Here is a 19505-nt window from a genome sequence, read left to right on the forward strand (position 1 = left end):
CCTCCCGCCTCTGAATGATGATGTTTACCCTTTTCTGACCTGAAGTAAAACGAGTCTCTGAGTGAGTGTTAAGCAGCTTCATCACCTGTGATTATGAAAGACACAACATGGTGATACATCTCATGGTGACTCATATAGACTGCACTATAGCAGTAAGTATAGACACAAACACAGGGGCAAGCAACCAGCGAAGGAAACACAGACGGCAGATACACTCTTGTACCCAGATATACTGTATTTTTATACTTGGCTATCACGACTCAGCACCCACCACTAAGTAACAATAAAAAATGTCACGCTGAATGCCTAATCATTGAAAATGACTGGCTGCATCGACCACATTTCTGACTGTGAGAGTTGAAGCTTGTCTGAAAATTGGTACATTTCCCTGGCTGGTCATGCTGCACCTCTCTCTCTCTCTCTCTTGGCTTTAATTTGTGAAAGAAGGATTTTAATCAATCACTTGTATGCTACGCACGTACCTGGTAAATGTCTTGACTTCAGTGGTGACTATTACTAGTTGAAAACCCTCATGAGAGATTACTGTCATTGTAACCATCAAAGTACTGAAAACGGTTAATTTCTTGCCCATGTAGTAAAGAAACACATCATGACAAGACTGTGCATTTAAGCTGCTGAAGGCATTTTTTTGCAAACACCTGCAGTGATCTGATGAGGGATGCATATTGTTTAAAAAAAAAAGAGAGAGAGAGAGATTTCACTTGGACAGATTTTCCAAACAAGACATACAACTGCTAGATACTTACGCCAGCCTACAATTTGAGTTACACATTATTTAAAACAGCCTCTTAAAAGAAAAAAAAAACTCTCACTATTACTAGAATACCAAGATTGATGTACCAACACACTTAGCAGATGGTTGATATGCTCTGAGGGACCTACCCTTGGTGAAGTGTTAAGCCTAAAAACAGTGCATTTGATCAGTGGAAAAAGCAGTTGTGTCTTTTTTTACAGCACGGTGAGTAAGGAAAACTAACATCTCACTTGGGGGAGAAAAAATAAACATTTTGATCCTCCAAAACGGGAAACAAAACTAAACCTCATTCTCACAGTGCTCCAACCACACACCAGTGTTCCTACCAATCTCAACTTGCCTTTTCCTCAACCCCCTTTTTTCCACGTGACCTCTCAATTCACTATAGCCCTAAATAAAGTGAAAGGAGCAGTGCAGCTCCCCTCCTGAAATAAATGCCAAAGGGAAAAGAGTGAGAGCACAGACTCAAACCACTAGCGGTAAGCGGCGGTGACTACGCTCCCCTGAACGCCCCCGTCGTGGGCTCTCAGGTGGCGTCATCGTCGTCGTCTTCATCCAGGTGATAGTTGAGGGTGATGACTGCGCTGATGAATTCTCCCAGCTCCACAAAATCGGCCGTGATGATGTTGATGCCACTCTCCCCCGGCCTTTGTGATCTGATCCACTGCATCATGCCTGGCAACGCCCTGAGAGGATGCACAGAGATGAACACAAAATCAGAAGGAAAGATCACCAAGTGGGGGGGGGGGGGGGAGATAAAGTCAGAAAAGATACGCAGGGGGACAGAGGAGGGCATGATTCACGGTTGGCTGGTTTAACACGGGGTAGGGCATGCTGTGATGAAAGATCACAGCGTGTGATGTCTGTGTGCCAGACACCAGCTGTGAGAAGGACACTCTGAAGACTCGCTGGACGTGTTCATGTGAACCGAGCACCAGGGGAGTTTGTTGCAGATGCCTCGCTCGGTTTTTCTGCATGACAAAATCCCACGAGTCGTCTCCTTCCTCTTGGTGCTCGCTTCCTCGTTAGTCCTACAACTGGCGTGATAAAATGAATGGCTGCAATGTTTTGCAGGATGCCTACATCAAAGTAACTAAATGCCTGGTGAGAATGGCTGATAGTGGAATTATCAAATGAATAATTCATGCCAGGAAAATAGATGCTTTTGCTGCTGAGGCTTTTAACAAGCTGGTGGCATTAAGAGGGAGTGAAATACAGACAAAGTTGAGGGTAAATTAGGGGGGAAAATATATTCCTCACAGTGATCGAGGAAGGGGAAGACAGAAAGAGGAAAGAGAGAAGTGTTGCCTCTAGTTTGTGGCAGCTGTTCAAAAAATAAATGAAATAAAAAATGAGGGCAGTGTCAAATGCCTGGGGACACCTGCAGAAACCAACATGCCTCTGGATTTCACTATAAAATGCCACAGTGACTCACATATGACTGTTTACGTGTGGGTATAAGTGCACATGTGCCCATGAATTTTTGTTGTGAGTTGTTATGGGCAAACTGTGTCACTTCTGGGGACTCTGGGGCCCGAGGTGTTGCTATATTTATGGTTGCAGACTGACTGTGGACATGCTGGATAACATTGTGTACCACCATGGATGCTAACCTTGCATCTTTTCCAGTCCTAGTGTTGTACTGAACATGGACATAAAACACTTTATTTACCTCTCTGTCAACACACACAGGTACACACATATACCTTTCTGTAATTGTCTCCCTCAGCCCACTGGCCACACCCTTCATCACAGTGCTCGCCTTTGGTGTCAGAACCACCTGGGAGACAAAGAACGTCCCCTTCCTCCTGCAAGAAAAGCATCAAACATTTACAGTTTGTTTTACACTGTAATTTTCTTTATATTTTTGCAAGGCACCTTGACACATTTGCCATAAAGAAGTGCTACATATATAAGTAAACTTTGCTGTATTTTTAAATTATTTACTTTATGAAACTCAAAGGAACAAAAACACATTTCACATTTAAAGTAGTACTGTTTCACAGAGTATAAATGTATGCAATGAAAAAAAATGTAAACAATGGCAACTGTGGAACCCCCAAAAATTAATGTAAAAAAACAGAAAATAAAGATCTCATAAAAATACTGCAGTTTTCTGTAATTATAATTAATTTTCTAGCCCTACTTTTGCATGACATCATGTGTATTTTTTTTTTGCTTTTAAATGTTTAATGAGGGATATTTATATGTGTAAAAAGTACAAACCATAATGATATAATAATATATATTTATGTAATGTTATAGTAAGATAAAGGCTTTTTTAAAAAAAACTATCAAGGCCTATATACAATACACTAAGAAAAACACATTTCTTCAACACTATTGTTGTGATAATCTGTATTTAAACAAGTCTTTCTAAATTTGCAGAACCAATACTTCCTTTTCTATTAACTGCCATTAAATATATCTAATTTTAGATATAAATGTACATTATCAAACTTAAACCATTTCAAAATTAAGTTAATGATAAGCAGACCATTAATTAAAGGGATGGAAACATCAAAGTGCAGTCGGAGTGCAGAGGTTTTGCCCCATTTAACCTCGTGTACATCAGACTTTGCCCACAGTGACAGAAAAGTACTGACAAACCTGCGGTCAGTGACAGATGCCTGCAGAAATTGAACCAGCTTTTCTGGGTCGGTGGTGTTGGCCCAGGGAGAGGGCATCATCTGGCCTGGCCACAAGAAGGGCACCTCCAGGGCCATGGGGTGGTGGTAGAAGACCAGCACCTGGTACTCTTTCTCCCACAGATACTGCAGAGTCACCTGAGTACAGAGGCAGGATGTTCTGGAGGTTATGAAGGGTGAAACTGTGCATGGATGGTACTAGTAAGGAAGCTCTGACTGATCACACAAAACTGTTAGATATGTTAAACTAAAACTCAGACAGCTTTCTTTCATTAACAGCCACTGCTTTATGTATAACTGCAGTATAATACTAAATAACACAATAATTGAAGAGAACTAGAAGAGAAGAAAACAACATTTAAATTAGGATTTTTTTTTTTATTTTCTGATGGCAAAAAACACATTTTTGTAAAGACAGAAGACTCCCTGCTTTTGTGCCTGGTTGCAGTTTATAGTATGGGCACAAGCAGCACATGTTTCTATGGTTACATCTTTGCTGAAAAAAAAAAGTTGGTGGACGACTACAGCTAACAAAACAGGCTAGATGTTGTACAGGGAGGTTAGAGTTGCAGTATAAATAAACCCTTTCATCGCAACGCCAAGGTACATATACTTCACGTTTTTGGTGTTCTATTTTTTCCTCATGAGCTGATTTACTTTGTGGGGATGACTTTACACCTGTACACTATTTAGCCATAAGATTGGACAGGAGAGTAAGTGGAAGATACACAGATGACAAAGGAACAGTAAAGTAGAAGAATTCATTGAAACACTATTGTAGCAAAAGTTGAAAAGAAGGAGACTTAAGTACCAGTGGAGTAGCGAACACCAGTCATATGTTCTCCCTAAAATGAAACACCACCCTAGATGCCCCTACGGGCACAGCAAAGTTTATTATTTTCATCATTTCCTCGCTTAATTGTCACTTAGCCGCTGCAGCTGTCACGAAACTATTATCTGAGATTGGTGACACTGCAATGGGAGTTGGTGGAGATTTGATTAATTTTATGGCTGATTCCTTCTTCCAGATTGTTCAGATACAAGAGGAGAGAAGGGCGAGCAGTGTGGATGGTGAAATAAACAGGCAGAAAAAGGCAGCAAAAAGCGAAATCTGAGCACGGGAGGACTTTTGTCCTTGTCGTCTAACCAAAAGGGCATGTTCAGAGTGCAAAAATGAACTATGATTAAAGATGTGATAACCACCATTCTACATCTCAAGTGATCAAAACACAGAATCACTATTGTGCAGGGTTGAGAAAACAATAATTATCAAAAGCCCTTAAAACGCACGCAAAAAATAAAATAAAAATGTGTGCCTGAAATGTGTCCTTTTTCAATCAAGAGTTGTTAAGGTGAAAGTGGCAGCTTCTGGGCTGAGTAATCACTTATAATGATGCTCCCTGTTAAAAGTTAAGTGTATTTGTACCTCCTGAGCGAAAACAACAGGGCAGAGTTTGTCTCCGAACACCTCTTTTAACATGGCAACCAGTTTTTCATGGTGCAGGTTCTGCACGCCGTAGAAGTGGTTGAAGTCCAGGAACACGACCTCTCTGGCATGAGCTGACAGGAAACTGCTGATCTGCTCTAGGCCTTCTCTGACCTAAAACACAAAAACACAAACAATACCTACATTAATAATTTCTTTAATGACATAATGATTTGAAATCCAGATACACAAACAACTATGAACTGTGTACTTAAAATCTCTGAAGGACTTTGTGTAATTAAGCTCCCAGTCTGCATGCAGACATAAATACACTGCCATATACACACAAAACATCACTTAGCAACCACAAGCATTGCTGAATGTTCATCACATCAAAAACAATCCAAACTCTCTGCTGACCGTGGCGCTGAAGAGCCCGTGGGCGAAGAACAGCTCATTGTCAGGGTCACGGGGCTTAGTGGAGATGCGCAGGTCAAAGAAGCGGATCCCAGCCTCCAGTTGGCTATTGAAGTTCATCGTCTGCGTAGCCAGCCACTTCCTCATTAGCTTCTTGGCAACTGTGCCAAAAACAGAAACAAAGTTCTGCACCGTCTCCGGCTGCTCGGGGCCCACTGGAGACGCCTCATCGATGTAGAAGCTGAAGGAATCGTGGGAACCTGGAAAGGACACAAACATGAGTCTGCATGCAGTTATTGACTGCTGCATGTGTTGTTTCTGGTGAGAGACAACTGGAAGAGTGGGGTCAGTGCTTGAAAACAGCCCAGCGCCATGGCAACAGCATCAACTATTTGAGTAACCGCATCCATGGTCGGAAATCATGAACTCTGACAACTTGAAAAGAAGCGAGTGGTGCACAGTTAAATACTCCATCATATTTCTGAAGCAGAGCTGGCATTTCGGGGCAGAACACTGCCGTGCTTATTATTCTAGATTTTCCTTGTATACAGTATATTTATAACTGTAACATCCTCAGGTACAGAATGCCTGCGCTTTTTGGTACAGCAAAGAGCCCAGATAATATTGGATTTAGTCAGCTCATGCCAATTATTAGAGATTAAAAAATATTACGGTTGATATTCTTTATACAGTATATATATATATATATATATATATATGAACATACTATGCTAGAGACTGTAAAGTAAGGGGAAAAAATGGGATAATTTTTTAGTGTTACACTAACAGCTATGTCTTCCACAAACTAGTTAGCAACTTACTCTGAAGACAGTGTTTGACTCCGCAACACCATTTGCTCAGCTGTGACACCTACTCTGCTGCATGTGCTGCAAACAGTGTTAACAGAAGTGTAAATAATGGTCTGAACTATATAACATCATATCTACATTGCCCCAAGCATCTTTTTCTGCATTATCTTCCATAAAAAGAGTTTTTATATCAGCACATTTGACAACATAAATACCAACAGGGGTATATCTCTTAGGGGTCAGTATCTTCAAATAATATCACCTGAGTGTAAAGTTGATCAGGCTCTAGTACAGTTTGTTAGCTTGTAGTCTCAATTTTAGGCTGAAGGTTCAGTTTTTACCCTGGAAGAGGCAACTTGAGAAGAAAATTCTGACCACCTGAAATGTCTGTGAATGCCAGTTTTCTAGAGCATTTGACGCCTCTGTAAATATCCCTGCCCAATGTGCTAAATTAGTCCAGTCCTCAAAGACTCAATTTGCAATTTCAAACCCTTGGAGATTTTCTAACCCCCTGGGGAACGCTCACTACTATTTTTCACGGCTTCTTCACACTTCTATCTACTCTATCCTCATGGATAGAGTGTTATAATAAAGACAATAGGGCAGTTCGTTTTCTTTTTTATCCACAGACACGTGATGAGTTAAAGGAAAAACCTGAAACCTTGACCCCTACAGTGGGGTGATCTGGAGGCTCCGTGGGTGAAAAGAAAAAGAAAAACTGTTGACTCCACAGATTTCCAACCTGATGAAAGTTATTTTGTGATATAGATGAAGGAGTGCCGAGCAAACTTACACAGTAATTGGAAGGACCTCTAACTGGGAAAGTGGCAGAACTGCTTCTTAAATTCAGACGCACTTACTAACAAGCGGATGTGCCATTAAATTGCTGGCACACAGCTGTGGTGCTCAGCATTATCTCTAAATGATCAAAATTCATACATCTTTTTCTTCTGTCAGAAGGGGCTCTGATGAGTCGCTGCAATTCTTTCTGGAAAGACACCGCCTGTACATTTTACATTCTTCAAATGCCATTTTTTTTAGCGTCTTAAGCACTACAATTATTATTCTGGAGTGGCACCAAGAATCTTAGATGCAGACATCTTAAACCTCCAGAAAACAAAAACAAACTACATGACTGGATAGAAACCGCTAATATGTGAAAAAACTAATATATCTAATTTAAAAGAAGTGAGCATTTAAACAAAGTTAGCTCTGGTTTATTCTGAGGCCAATTTAACATGTATTTCATTTATTGTTCATTATTATTCAGAAGAAAATGAAAAAATACCAGAGGATGAAAGTCCAGCATTATATTGATGCATTCCTTGATAGCACTGACACATTTCTTTGAAACCGATTCAAGGTGAATGCTTTTGGTTAGATCTGAAGGTTGTGTGTCCTTTACAGGCCAGCTGGAGAGCGAAGAGAGAGTAAATGTCGGCGGCGTGTGCACATTATGCAGATTAGCTCGTCCTGCTCTTGTCGCTGCGATCCTATCCTTCACGTTTCAGACAGACACGCTACTCCTCCCACCCACCTTCCACCATGACCAACACACTGACACAAAGCCTGAGCTGACCTTCAGCTGTCTATACACCAGTGCCAGGTCTGAGCAGTCAGCACAGAGCAGAGACCATGAGCAGGGCAGACGGCTGAATCCTGGGGTTGGGTAGCAAACAGCATCACTACTGGCTGAGCCTCACCAGCGGGGTCACAGTGTAACAGAGCACGACCTTAACCAGTCACAACAGATGCCGCTACAGAAAATGTTTTATTTTAGGCGCTGACGGCTGTTCAACATAATTACCACAGAATTATTTTCATTATACACTAGTCTAGTAATTTTCTTTATGGCGTGATTAATAATTTGGTGTGGATAATATTACAAAAAGCTAAACTGTAATCTCTTCAAGGCCAAGTTTGCGTCTTAGTGACTAATGATCTAAAATCCAAAGTCAGTTTTTTTTTATTATCACGAGACATAGAGGTGAGCAACTTCTTAAAAATTAGACGTTGGATCTCGGTAATGTTTGGCTTCTTTGCTAGCAAATGACTTAAACAATCTTTTATTTACTAAAATAGTTGGTGTATAAATTGTTTGAGCTCCACAACCAACATGCATGTGTGCATAACTAAGCTGCACAATTCACTTCTTGAGAGATTTATTGTTGCTCAATGTGAGAGAAAGAGAAAGGAAATGCAGTTGATAGAAAATAGTCCCAGGGGATGATGCAACAAACTGCTGGGGTTTTAATGAAAGTAGAACACCTAAAGGCAAACTAATAAAGTTTGCTTGTGGATTACTAACAAGCATTTCCTTAGATATGTAGGACAAAAAGCCTGTGGTTGACACTATGCTGCAAAGAGACACAATCTCACAGGAAAAATAAAACTGGGACGGTATCAACAAATATTTTGTTCAGAAATATTGTTCAGAACATCTGTAAAAAAAAATCTGCACAGAAAGCTGTACAGAGATGTGGGAACTGTGGCACAATCAAGCTTTTGTGCCTGAGCTCTGAACATGATTAATTATTGTTTATAATAGGAAATAATTTGCTGCACCTTAATGGCACGCCGTGTCTCAAGGGCAACACATTCATGTGGAAATGTGAGGAAACATTTTCATTTGTGAAACTGTGCAGGCAAGTTTTTTTTATGCTCAATAACAAATAATTCCACTTCAGAGCCAAGTAATTTGTTTCTTGTAAACAGGAACTAAAACTCTACTTTCATCAATCCACTCATTGCTTAGAATTAGACAAATTGTGTTATGTAAGTAATGAATATAGATATTGTGCAGGTCGCATGTTATCAAACGGAAAACATAGTTATCAGAGAGTTTACTGAAGGAAATCTATCACACCGGATAAAACATTGTCTTCATCAAAATCGCCTCATTATTTAGGAAAGACGTTCACAGTGAATATGGTTTGGCTTCATGTAATCATTGTCATTTTCTATGATCAACTTCTTGTGAATTATTCCCAAACTACCTACTCTCAAGCTGTTTGATGGTTTTAGCTTTGATTGAAATGAAGATGTGCTCATGAACCAAATACACAAAAGACGCACTGAAATGATCAGAATCCCAAAATAATATGAATGAATATCGGCTTCGGCTCAGACTCACTAGTAACCTCGAAGAGACTGTGGTAGCAGCTGAACAGTGTAACACATTCTTCCGTTCAGATTGTGAACTTTGGGAACAGTTTTTTCCCCCTGACATTAACAACATAATCACATGTCGGCTACAAACAAGCTTTACTGAAAAAGTGTAAAGAGAAAGAGCCAGAGCACAACAGAGAGAAACAAGGCGAGACAGAGTGATCCACTTATTGATGATGATGATGATGGAGGTGGTGAGTGATGATTGTTACCTCATAGAATTGATCTGTGTTAACTGAGTCACCCTCAGTGAATGAAAGCAAACCCATTCAAAGAGGACCACTGGCAGTTTATGCCCTTTTCACGACAAAACATTACCGCTCACCATGGACTCTCTCCGGGTCTATTTTAGGATGCTGAGGAGAGGGAGAAGAAGAGGAAGAGGAAGAGGAAGAGGGACAGGAAGAGGAGAGGAGAGGAGAGGAGAGGAGAGGAGAGGAGAGGAGAGGAGAGGAGAGGAGAGGAGAGGAGAGGAGAGGAGAGGAGAGGAGAGGAGAGGAGAGGAGAGGAGAGGAGGAATGAGAATGAAAAGTGACAGGATGGAGATCAGCAAAATGTTACTAAAAGACTAAAGAATAAGCTCTGGACTCTCCGTGCTCTCACCTCTACACTTCACCTGTATGAATCTTTCTGTATGATTTTACAGTCATTCTGCAAGTGTTGCTCTTTCCATCAGAATTCTGCAACTATCTATTCTCTGAAACTCCTGTTCGATTCGCTCTAATCTCACCCTGCCTCCGACCTCGCTACTCTCTTCCATCTTGTTTGAGAGGCAGTGCACACAAAGTCCGTACTCTTCCGATGAGGCTGAATTATTTGACTATTTGAATCAAGATAAATGTCCTTGTGCTGGATACTCAATTAATTGCCACTGGTGAGGCAAACAGAGCTTGCACAGAATCCATACGGAGCCATTTCTTGTGGTTTCTAAGATATTTGATTTCCTTTAGCAACTTATAAAACTGAAAAATCTGCAAATATATTAAGATGCATGATTTATGACCATAATTACTTGACACACTGATGCAACGACGGGTATTCTTTTTAAATTCATTCTTAAAACAGAATCAAAGGCTTTGTTCCAAGTTAGGGCTGCAACAGAAAAGCAGATTGGTGTTACAGCAATTTAACATCATTGTCTAGTTCAGGAGGTGCAAATAGGCAGGATGTGCACCTGGTCTAACACAATGACTTTGACTAAATTTGAGCAGAACTGAGATTAAGAAGGGATGTAACTCATGGTTACTTATCCATGAAAGAAACGAGCTGCAGCACTCCTAACTCTTTACCATCCATTTCCTTAATTTTTCTCAGATGGAGCTTCTCTCTCTCGCTCTACCAGACTATTTTCTCCGTCTTTGTTTGTTTTTACATCCCCTGGCTTTCAATGGCTTTTAGTTGGTTGATTTTCCTGTCCTCAGTGCAGTGTTTATCCTGGCATCTGATACCATTCATCCTCCTTGTTCAAAGCCTTTAGTGGCAGCAGAGTGATCCAGTTGAAGGACTGATGGTCAGATTTAAAGCTTAAAGTCCTGAGCTGCCTTTTCCTCCATCTAGAGGGAACTGAAAAGAAGACTGAAGACGCCTCCTCTGCAATGGATTTGTTTTTATTGCCTGCGAGGCTATTTCAGCTTAATACAATTTCCTTCACCCTTTCCCCTTGGCAAAGATATGCTATTCATTTCTTACCTAAGACCTTAAGCTGTTACATTTAGTCATTCAAGAGGTCCCGAATGACATCCTTGAGCCCTCTTCAAATATGATACTTTGGTATTATAATGTGGGAATTGTATCACTGAGGTACGGTCACTTATTCCCTCCAATAGTTTGCCTGTTCTGAATAAGTCAAAGAGATTTTTCCCTAATAGATAACTATATAAGGCACTATCTAAATGTGAAATAAGCACTGCATATTGAAAATAATTTCTAAAAATGTTGCTGACTGACTGTATCTTAGCCAAATCATCACAGTAATATTATCATGACAATATTCTCACCAAAATATGTAATTAGCACAAGACTGCAGCAACCTAAACAAAATCTAATTTGTAGCCCTTTCGAAAGCATATATGTTTCCGCTACTAGTTACTCAGCCAAGGAATGCAGCGGAGTTCTGTGACAATCGGTGTACGTTTGTCCTTCTGTGAATCTGTCTTTCTGTGTGCAACATTACTTAAAAACAGAATAATGGATTTGGATGAAATGTTCAGGGAAGGTCAGAAATGACACAAGGACCACCTAATTATATTTTGGCAGTGATGCGGCTTATAGTCTGGATCCACGGATTTGTTAAAGATTTCTGTATTATTGCGAGATAGCGGCACGGCATCGCTGTAACTATGACTACAAGTGAATGCTACTTCAACTTCTTGCTGACGATCACATGATTGCAATCCTACTAAAAATCAACCGCTGTGGACTTATCGGGACTTATCCGTTGGAAATCATACAAGGAACAATTGATTAAATTGTGGGGTGTTTCCGAGTCCCATCAATTCCCTCCACCCGCTACATATTTAGGTCACGCAATTTGGTATCCGTACATAACGTACACATGCATAACACATGCCTGTGCTTAGCGCAAGGTCATTTTGTTTGTTGGTACATCTATATTAAATGGCCACATTCTATGTTGCTGTGATTTCTGCGACAAATTTTTTCCAGACTTCAGCCATCGGAAATGATACGACTGAGCAGCCTTGGCGGAGTACTGTGCTCTCTGAGTGCTTTTCTTATTTTAAAACTGTATTGATCAGTGTTAAGAATGAAACAAATCACTTTGTGTAAGAGGTAAGCATATGAATATAATAAACCATTCATTTATCACTCCTATATGTCTAGCTGCTTATTTAGGAGTTTTTCTGGTTTATTCACTCACCAAAAGCACTTATTCCCAGAGTAAATGTAAATAATTTGGTACATCCAAATATCTTCTTAGCATACTCAGCAGCAAATTTTGTTACATTTATATCGACATTTACTGTGCATGTCTGTATGACTCAGATACATGTCAGTGTTTAAACACTCTGTCTACCATCATATTCAAAATGCCAAAAATCCAATTTAATTGCTACAATATAATCGCTACCAATTTAATTATGGTTGTGAAATTGTGATGGCTTTTCCCTTTCCCCGTACTGAAGCTTGTTTCATGGTGATAGAAAGAGAAACAGATTCACAGTGTCTTTGGCAGCGCACCTTTGCAGATTTCTGTCAGGCGAATGTTCAGTCAGACAGTCTGCAGAACTCACCAAGCACATCTAACAATAGACACAGGAAAACAGCCCGCCATGTCCTCCATTGATCAACCCTCAATCCCTTTACTGGCCCCCATCTTTAATCTACTGCAACCTCTTCCTTGCCACTCTTGCTCATCCCTTCACCCATCTGAGTCGTGGAGCCCATAGGTTGGCACAATGTGAGGCCAAAATGGCCCGTATGGCCGCTGCAGAGAGCCAGTCATGTCTGAATGCTACCATGTTTCCCAAACGTAGTGGTTTACAGAGGACTAGTAGGATTACATTCAAGAAAATATGCATAATTTTTATATATGACACAACCTAGGGGTTAGTGTACTGTGCCATTAGTCACAGCATGATAAAAAAAGCTCTATAATTATTCAAAATGAACAATTCACAGGTCAGTAATTATGTTCTATGCTGCCTTCAGATTTAAAAAAAAAAAACAGAACAAACAAACAATCAAAGCCTGATTGAACTAAACTGCATCTTTTTTAAAATTTATAGTAATTTATGGTTCTACAAAAATCCATTCTTTCACAGCTCTGCTCCTTTTTTTGGACAAATTTTAGTCAGGTTTCACAGCAGTACTGAGTCAGCCATCCTCCGTGTGACAAATGATTCACTGGTGTCTTTGGATCCTGAAAATCATGCAATTTTAATTCATTTGGATTTTTGACAGAATTGATTGTTCCTTTCTCTCAGATCATCTCAGCCATGTTGTTCAGTCTTCAGGCTTTGCAGGCATTTGCCTTTTACCAACAAGACTAAGCAGTTAAGGAAAAGACTGATGCCTTCTTTGTTCCTCTCCATCTATCTCACTGTAGTGTACCACAGGGTTTTATTTTAGAGCCCAGTTTATTCCCATTATATTTCTTATCCTGGTCACACTGAGAAATCTGCTGATGTTTTACAACTCTAGTCTTCACTGTCTATAGGGGATTTCAAATGCTAAATGGCTAAAAACATTCTTTGGCTTTATTTTAGCTGTCCCCTCCCCCATCTCTGGACAATTGATAAATTAAAACACCCTCTCTCATTTAAAGACCAGGAAACTCTTAACCTATTGAATACTTTAATTCACTTACTGTTTAGTCAGTCAGTCAGACAAATGTAACAAGAAGGCCCTTTGAGAAGAGAGACCTCTCTACATCCCTTTACTTAAGTACCTTAACTGGCTACCAATTCAGTAAAGAAAGCAAAAAAAAAAAGCTAAGATGCTTTTGCTTGTTTTTAAAGCCCTGCATCGAGGCACCAGTCGACTGACTCCAGATTCTGACTCAGATCTTTCAACCAATATGTTCAATCCACTCTAAACTCCCAGTAGTAATCCAAGAGCGATGGAGCATTTCAAATCACTGAGTGATAGTTCTTCCCTCACTATCGAGTATTTTTTCCTCATGCTTTCCAGTAACACATGCATGCATTATACTTTGTTTCTGTTCCTCACCATTACTGTCACCACCTCAGTCGCAGTGATAGACTGAGGTGATTATCCTTTGGTCTATTAACCTCTTAACCTTGTGAGTAGGTCATTTGAAAATTAATCTTCCTTTCCTACACTGGCTGCACAAACAATCAAAGGAGGGAAAAAAAAACAACTAAATACACCGACTATCCATTTAATCATTCAGTACTTTCTGACAGAAGTGAAAACACATCATCAGCATCCTGTGTAGTGTAGCTGTGGCTAATACACTAATGTTGTGTCAAGACTGTCAGGTAGATCTAAGTCAAAGGTAACAGCAACACCACATATGGCAAGAAAACACAATCTGTCGACAGCAGTTCTTTTATCTGTCAAACACGTGTGCTCCTTTGAGGATCTACAATGTGTTTTAGTCATATACAGTATTTTCCAAATCATTTGGCTGCATTAGCACACCAGATACTTGAAGCATGACAAATGGACGCCATTAAATCATTAAAAACCCTGATACTAATCAAAAATACCATAAAAAAATGTGCCACAAATTATACAGGAGGTTGTGTGTACTAACAAATATTACACAGCTGTGCAATGCTGGAAACACAGACACAGTGAGGTTTTTGGCAACAGCAGACTAGTATGGCATCACATCACCTCACAAAGCAGAGTACTACTTTGACCTGGATCACTCTAGGCTGAAGTTAGAGGCAGCAGCACTTGAATGGTTGAGGATTACACAGCAGCACTTTGCAGCAACATACTGAAAATACTGTTCTTCCAACTAAGAGGAGAGATAAAAACTTGCGGAGAAGATGAGATTGTTGTTGCTTTTGTTTCTTGTCTGTCCCAGTTTTATTCCTGTTTAAACAAAGGCCAACAGTGCTGCGTTCTAAGACAAAAGAATGTGATACTGCTCAGACTTTTGAAATAAATCAGACATGCATCCCAATAAGAACACATGCTTGCTGACAAAACAAACTGATAAAATCCAGTGGATTCTGGCATTTATCTTGGGCAAACAATACGCCAAATGTGTGACGACAAACACAAGAAAAGTGCAAAGATTTGGTGGATGTTTACAGAATCTGTATCCAAATGGAGGATGGAGCAGTTGAGCTGCAGGCTGCAGGAACCAATAAGGAATAATGATGGCTAATTAAATGGGACCGAGCATTTTCCCATGCTGCCTTGGCATGGATGAACTGTGGATTAACAAGGCAAACCCCATGTGATTCAGCAAAAATACAAGCATGAGGTAATGCATGGCAGACTGTTAGTGTCTTCAGATGTTCTTGGATTACATCTGTGATGAACTGCATGGCGTCCATAGAAGTTGCAGCGAGAGTTGTTAACATGCCATGCCAGTAAGTCATCTGTATCTGAAATGACAACCCTAAACACAGCAGGTGCTCAAAAAGAAAGTGACGGAAAGAAGAGAGGAGTGAGACCCACAAAGGATCGAAAATGCAAGAAAAAGAATGAAAGCTCCATGTGTGGAGGTGTGATAATCACCAAGGCAGCAGATATGAAATTAACAGGCTGCTATTAAGCCATTCCATCACTGAAATCAGTGGTGAGCTTTACAATCAGCCTTTCCAATTTGAATGGAGTTAAAGGTACCTGCAGCGATTGGCTAAAAGGTGCAACAGCTCATTTTCTATGGGAAGCTCTGTGATCATGAGTGCGCAGACTGAACCATCCCACTCGTCGTCTCCCTGTGGCCACCACCCCAGCGCGCCTCAAGTCATGCACGATACAGAGCAGCGTGGTTCATACTATTCTGAATCTGCAGAGAGGCTCTTTATTGTCTTTTGTTACCTTCTGCTATTTCTCATCTTGAGGGGGAAGCCATCAGTCATCTGTCTGCAACCCTCGGGGACGCGATCAGGCTGAACTGTTCCGAATAAATGGCACTTCTCGTGTTGCGCAACAGGTTAGGCTTTGTTTTAACGAGGTGTGGTGGAAGTAACGGGTGTTTTTTTTAAGGTTGTGGATTGAATGCAAAGTAAGACATCAAAAGTTTGCAAAGCAGCAAAACGTCTACACTGTTAAAAGTCGGAGAAAAACGTGCGCGTTTCTCACCAATTAGAATAGCCGCATGCTGTGCGCAAACGAGATGAAACACCTACCGGGGATCGCCAGGTTGGTGAGCGGGATGGTGTGCATGCTCTGCGGTAAACTTGCCATCCAGTCGGCGAAGCGCAGGTCGCTTCTCCCGTGAGACGAAGCCATGCTGCCGGCAACCGTGCACACAACGCTCCTTTCTCCCGGACCGGTGCCTGCGCCAACCTGGAGTGCGCTCTAGCCCCCTTTTCTCTCCACGCACACAGACAGACACAATCACACACACACACACACACTCTCGCCCTGCCTCACTTTCTCTCTCTCTCTCTCTCTCTCTCTTTCTCTCGCACACACCGAGAGGCAGTCCACACCCCCCTGGAGCTGCACACATCGGCGAGTAGCACAATTATGAAAATGCGGTTGGACGGATCCAAATATGGCAACATTCGGTGTTCAGACGCGCAGCCTTGTAATAATGACACTGCACATGTTTCAATTATACGGTCACCTTTGGAATATTAGCAACATATAACAGCATGAACAATTCCAGCTGTCAGTGTTTTTTCACAGGCTAGACTACACCAAATCCACGCATTCTCATAAGGCGCACAGAACACCCACCGCTTGATGGCTGCGTGTTAAACATTTTTTAAAAAAGCAATCTTAGAACAACGCAGTTGGATGGGAGCAGTCTACTGTACATCACAGGTCTACAAAGCTGATGCTATTATAAAAGTTGTGCCTGTATTGATGATTTTGTGAATTTCAAACAGTCATTTCAAGGTGCCATTATCAGAGTGGGTTCATATTCTTGTATTTCTATACAGAAATTAAGATAAAAGAAGGCACAGAGAGAATGCAATCTAATTCCCAGTAGACTCAGGAGCCTGATATCTTAAGTCATGCATCTGAATGACTGACAGCCATATGGAGGTGATTCATTCCAGCTGTAATTAATATGTCAGTGACACAGAATAACTGCCATAATCAGGTAGGTGATAATCAACTGGCTGGCCACCTTCACATAAGTCATTCTGAAAATAGGTCACAATGCTATATAGATGAAGAATATACAAAAAAAAAAAAAAATTCATCCAACATGTTTTTCTTCTTTTTACTCAAGACAGCAAACTATCCATGTTCTGTCATGATTTGTTAATGTCCTTTTCCCATTTGGTTCTGTTTCGAAGGGTTGATCATATTAAACCACAGTGGGCACAGAGAATCAATACTGACATAACCACCCCCCATAATCAGAAATCACTTTAACTGCTGTGTCCTCAAATACATCTATAGCACTGTGAAATTATATGCTCTGTGCACATATAGACCGGATACCATCACTAATTACCTTTGTTTTAAGTTGACTGCAGGGCCCATGTATTATCAGCCGTGCAAAACAAAGGAACCATTAACTCTGGAGGAAAAGGGCTAATTGGACTTGGAACTGAAGCTAAAAGATGTGAAGGATTGTGTATTATCTTAGCATACAGGTCTGGTCAGTTTCTTAAAGCCCTTGTGTACAATTGTGTCCAATTTGTCTAGGCTGCCAGAAACCTCAGCATCCAAATCCTCACTATGCACACTCGTGATATTCATTTCTTAATTTGTCATTCCTAAAAACAAAAACATTAGGCTCATGCACTTCTAATGTTCCAACACTTGTGCCCTAGCCATGTTCCCTAATTTCCCTCCTCACTGCACTCAAATACCAGTATGAGTAACAGGTTACTAAATGTAGGCTTATAGGGTACAACTGTGCTTTGACTCATAAAGGGATGTGCTGGATTAACATCATCAGCCGGTGGCAACAACCCCTGTCACTTTCTTCCATTTTTCTGCTTGACGATCCAGCCCAGTTGATCTCCCTGAACCCAAAAGCCCCCAGGCTGAATCCTGCAGTTATATAACAGCCCTCAGGTAATGGCAGCGCCTCTCTGCTCAAGTGGAGAAATCACATCAAGAATGTCAATCTGAACCCACCATCTGTATATAGAAAGCTCTAACCTGTAGCGTGACACAAACTATTACTCTCAAAACAGTAATTTGCTTTAAATCATCTGCTGATTTGATGAAATGAATAATTTAAATTCACATCCCTGCCATCGTATGATTTAGGTTTCTTCCCATCAAGAAATCATAACATTTAGACAGAAGAAACAATAAAATTCCACTTGTTTCACTCTGCATACCATGTTGTATTTTATTGTATGTACAAATGCAGAAGAAAAGCAAATGCCTGAGTTCAATTGATGTTTCCTAGCTAATTTGATCAATATACCAACAATACACCAACAATATAGGGAGCTGAGAGAATAAGAGACAGGTTGACCTTTAGGTGGTGATAGTTACAAACATATCTCAGTCAGATCCACATTACTACACCTCCTTTTTTTCCCAAGAGAAGAAAAACAAAATGATATCTTACAATGGATCCATAATGTTAAGACCTTTTTTGTTACTTGGCATAGCACAAGTTTAAGCAACCACATACATATTCCCTTCTGTGATGAATGTTGAAATCATTTGACTTATCGTACACTTGTGTCCTATATTTATCACATGTAGGTTGTACATTATTACAGTAACTTGCTATCTTACAGTAAGTGTGATTCAGGTGAGCTATTGTGCCATTTCTGTTCAAATACAAGCAAAGTCGCGTTTTCCCTGGAAGACGTACAAAGAATGAGGCCAGTTTTAATATCATTTTCTTATTTGACCCATCTCAGCCTGCTAAATCACTAGCTATTTATCACTAACACATGAAGGGACACAAATGAGGAAAAAAAACCCAACACATCTCAGATTCATTGGAAGCTCCTCTAAATCTGTTGCATGGGCCTGAGGTTGGGAGACACCTAGAAGACACCAGAAAGGACACGAGGAGAAGAGAGAAGTATGAAGGTTATCAAATTTGAAGATGAAAAAAATGGATTTCAGTGCTGGTAGCCAAACTGTTAGATTACTCACCTCGAAATCTGTGCCAGTGCATGCCTTGATATCCTCAGGAGTAAGCCCCTCCCAAATTTCTATCAGTGTCAAGCCTTTTGTCTTATCCACATCAAACACAGCCTGGTGGAAAGAAAGAGGACAGAAACGAGGGAGGTGATGTAGGCAGAGAGGGAAAGAAAAAAACACGAGATATATAGAGGGAGAGAGATAGGGGTGGGCGATGAGACACAAAGACAAAATGGTGAGAATGAGTGTTTCTGTATGAGACAAGTTTAAGCCCTGTGGTCTGTGGTCACTGGGGTCAGAGATAAGAATGCTGGGGCTTCAGCTATGAAAGCAACCAAAAAGAGACAACAACCCCCCAAATACATCAGCGCCACAGGCAGGGGGCCAGAGCACCACTTCAATGTCATCCATACACAAGATGACAAAATAGCTGCAATTATTGGTGACACATCCAGAAAAGGCCTCCGAGTGGTCCTCAACTTTCTGAGGTTAGACTACTAACAAAGCAGGTAGCAATTATATTTAAATTGTTGCATTGCTTTTAACAGTTTAAACATAAGAGACAGTCAATA

At 40.6% G+C, this 19505-nt stretch overlaps 2 protein-coding genes across 3 annotated transcripts in view; both read right to left on the reverse strand.

Annotated features, from left to right (window-relative positions):
* Positions 1-373: 373 nt before the first annotated feature.
* On the reverse strand, positions 374-16299 carry plcxd3 (phosphatidylinositol-specific phospholipase C, X domain containing 3). Its single transcript, XM_023280935.3, has 6 exons — positions 16041-16299; positions 5270-5526; positions 4850-5023; positions 3386-3561; positions 2482-2583; positions 374-1461 (listed from the first exon to the last, which is right to left on the reverse strand). Exons 1-6 carry the CDS (start codon positions 16141-16143, stop codon positions 1302-1304), a joined length of 972 nt encoding a protein of 323 aa, XP_023136703.1. The 5' UTR covers positions 16144-16299; the 3' UTR covers positions 374-1301.
* Positions 16300-18149: 1850 nt separating this feature from the next.
* oxct1a (3-oxoacid CoA transferase 1a) overlaps positions 18150-19505 on the reverse strand; it is a 41468-nt gene continuing 40112 nt past the window's right edge. For both annotated transcript variants that reach the window (XM_023280922.3, XM_023280921.3), the window contains exons 16-17: positions 18946-19047; positions 18150-18833 (exon numbers count right to left, since the gene is read on the reverse strand). In XM_023280922.3, the coding sequence (XP_023136690.1) occupies positions 18798-18833; positions 18946-19047 (138 nt within the window). In that variant the 3' untranslated portion in view covers positions 18150-18797. The remainder of the gene's footprint in view (positions 18834-18945; positions 19048-19505) is intronic.

Source organism: Amphiprion ocellaris, chromosome 6 (genome assembly GCF_022539595.1).
Source record: "Amphiprion ocellaris isolate individual 3 ecotype Okinawa chromosome 6, ASM2253959v1, whole genome shotgun sequence".
NCBI lineage: Eukaryota > Metazoa > Chordata > Actinopteri > Pomacentridae > Amphiprion > Amphiprion ocellaris.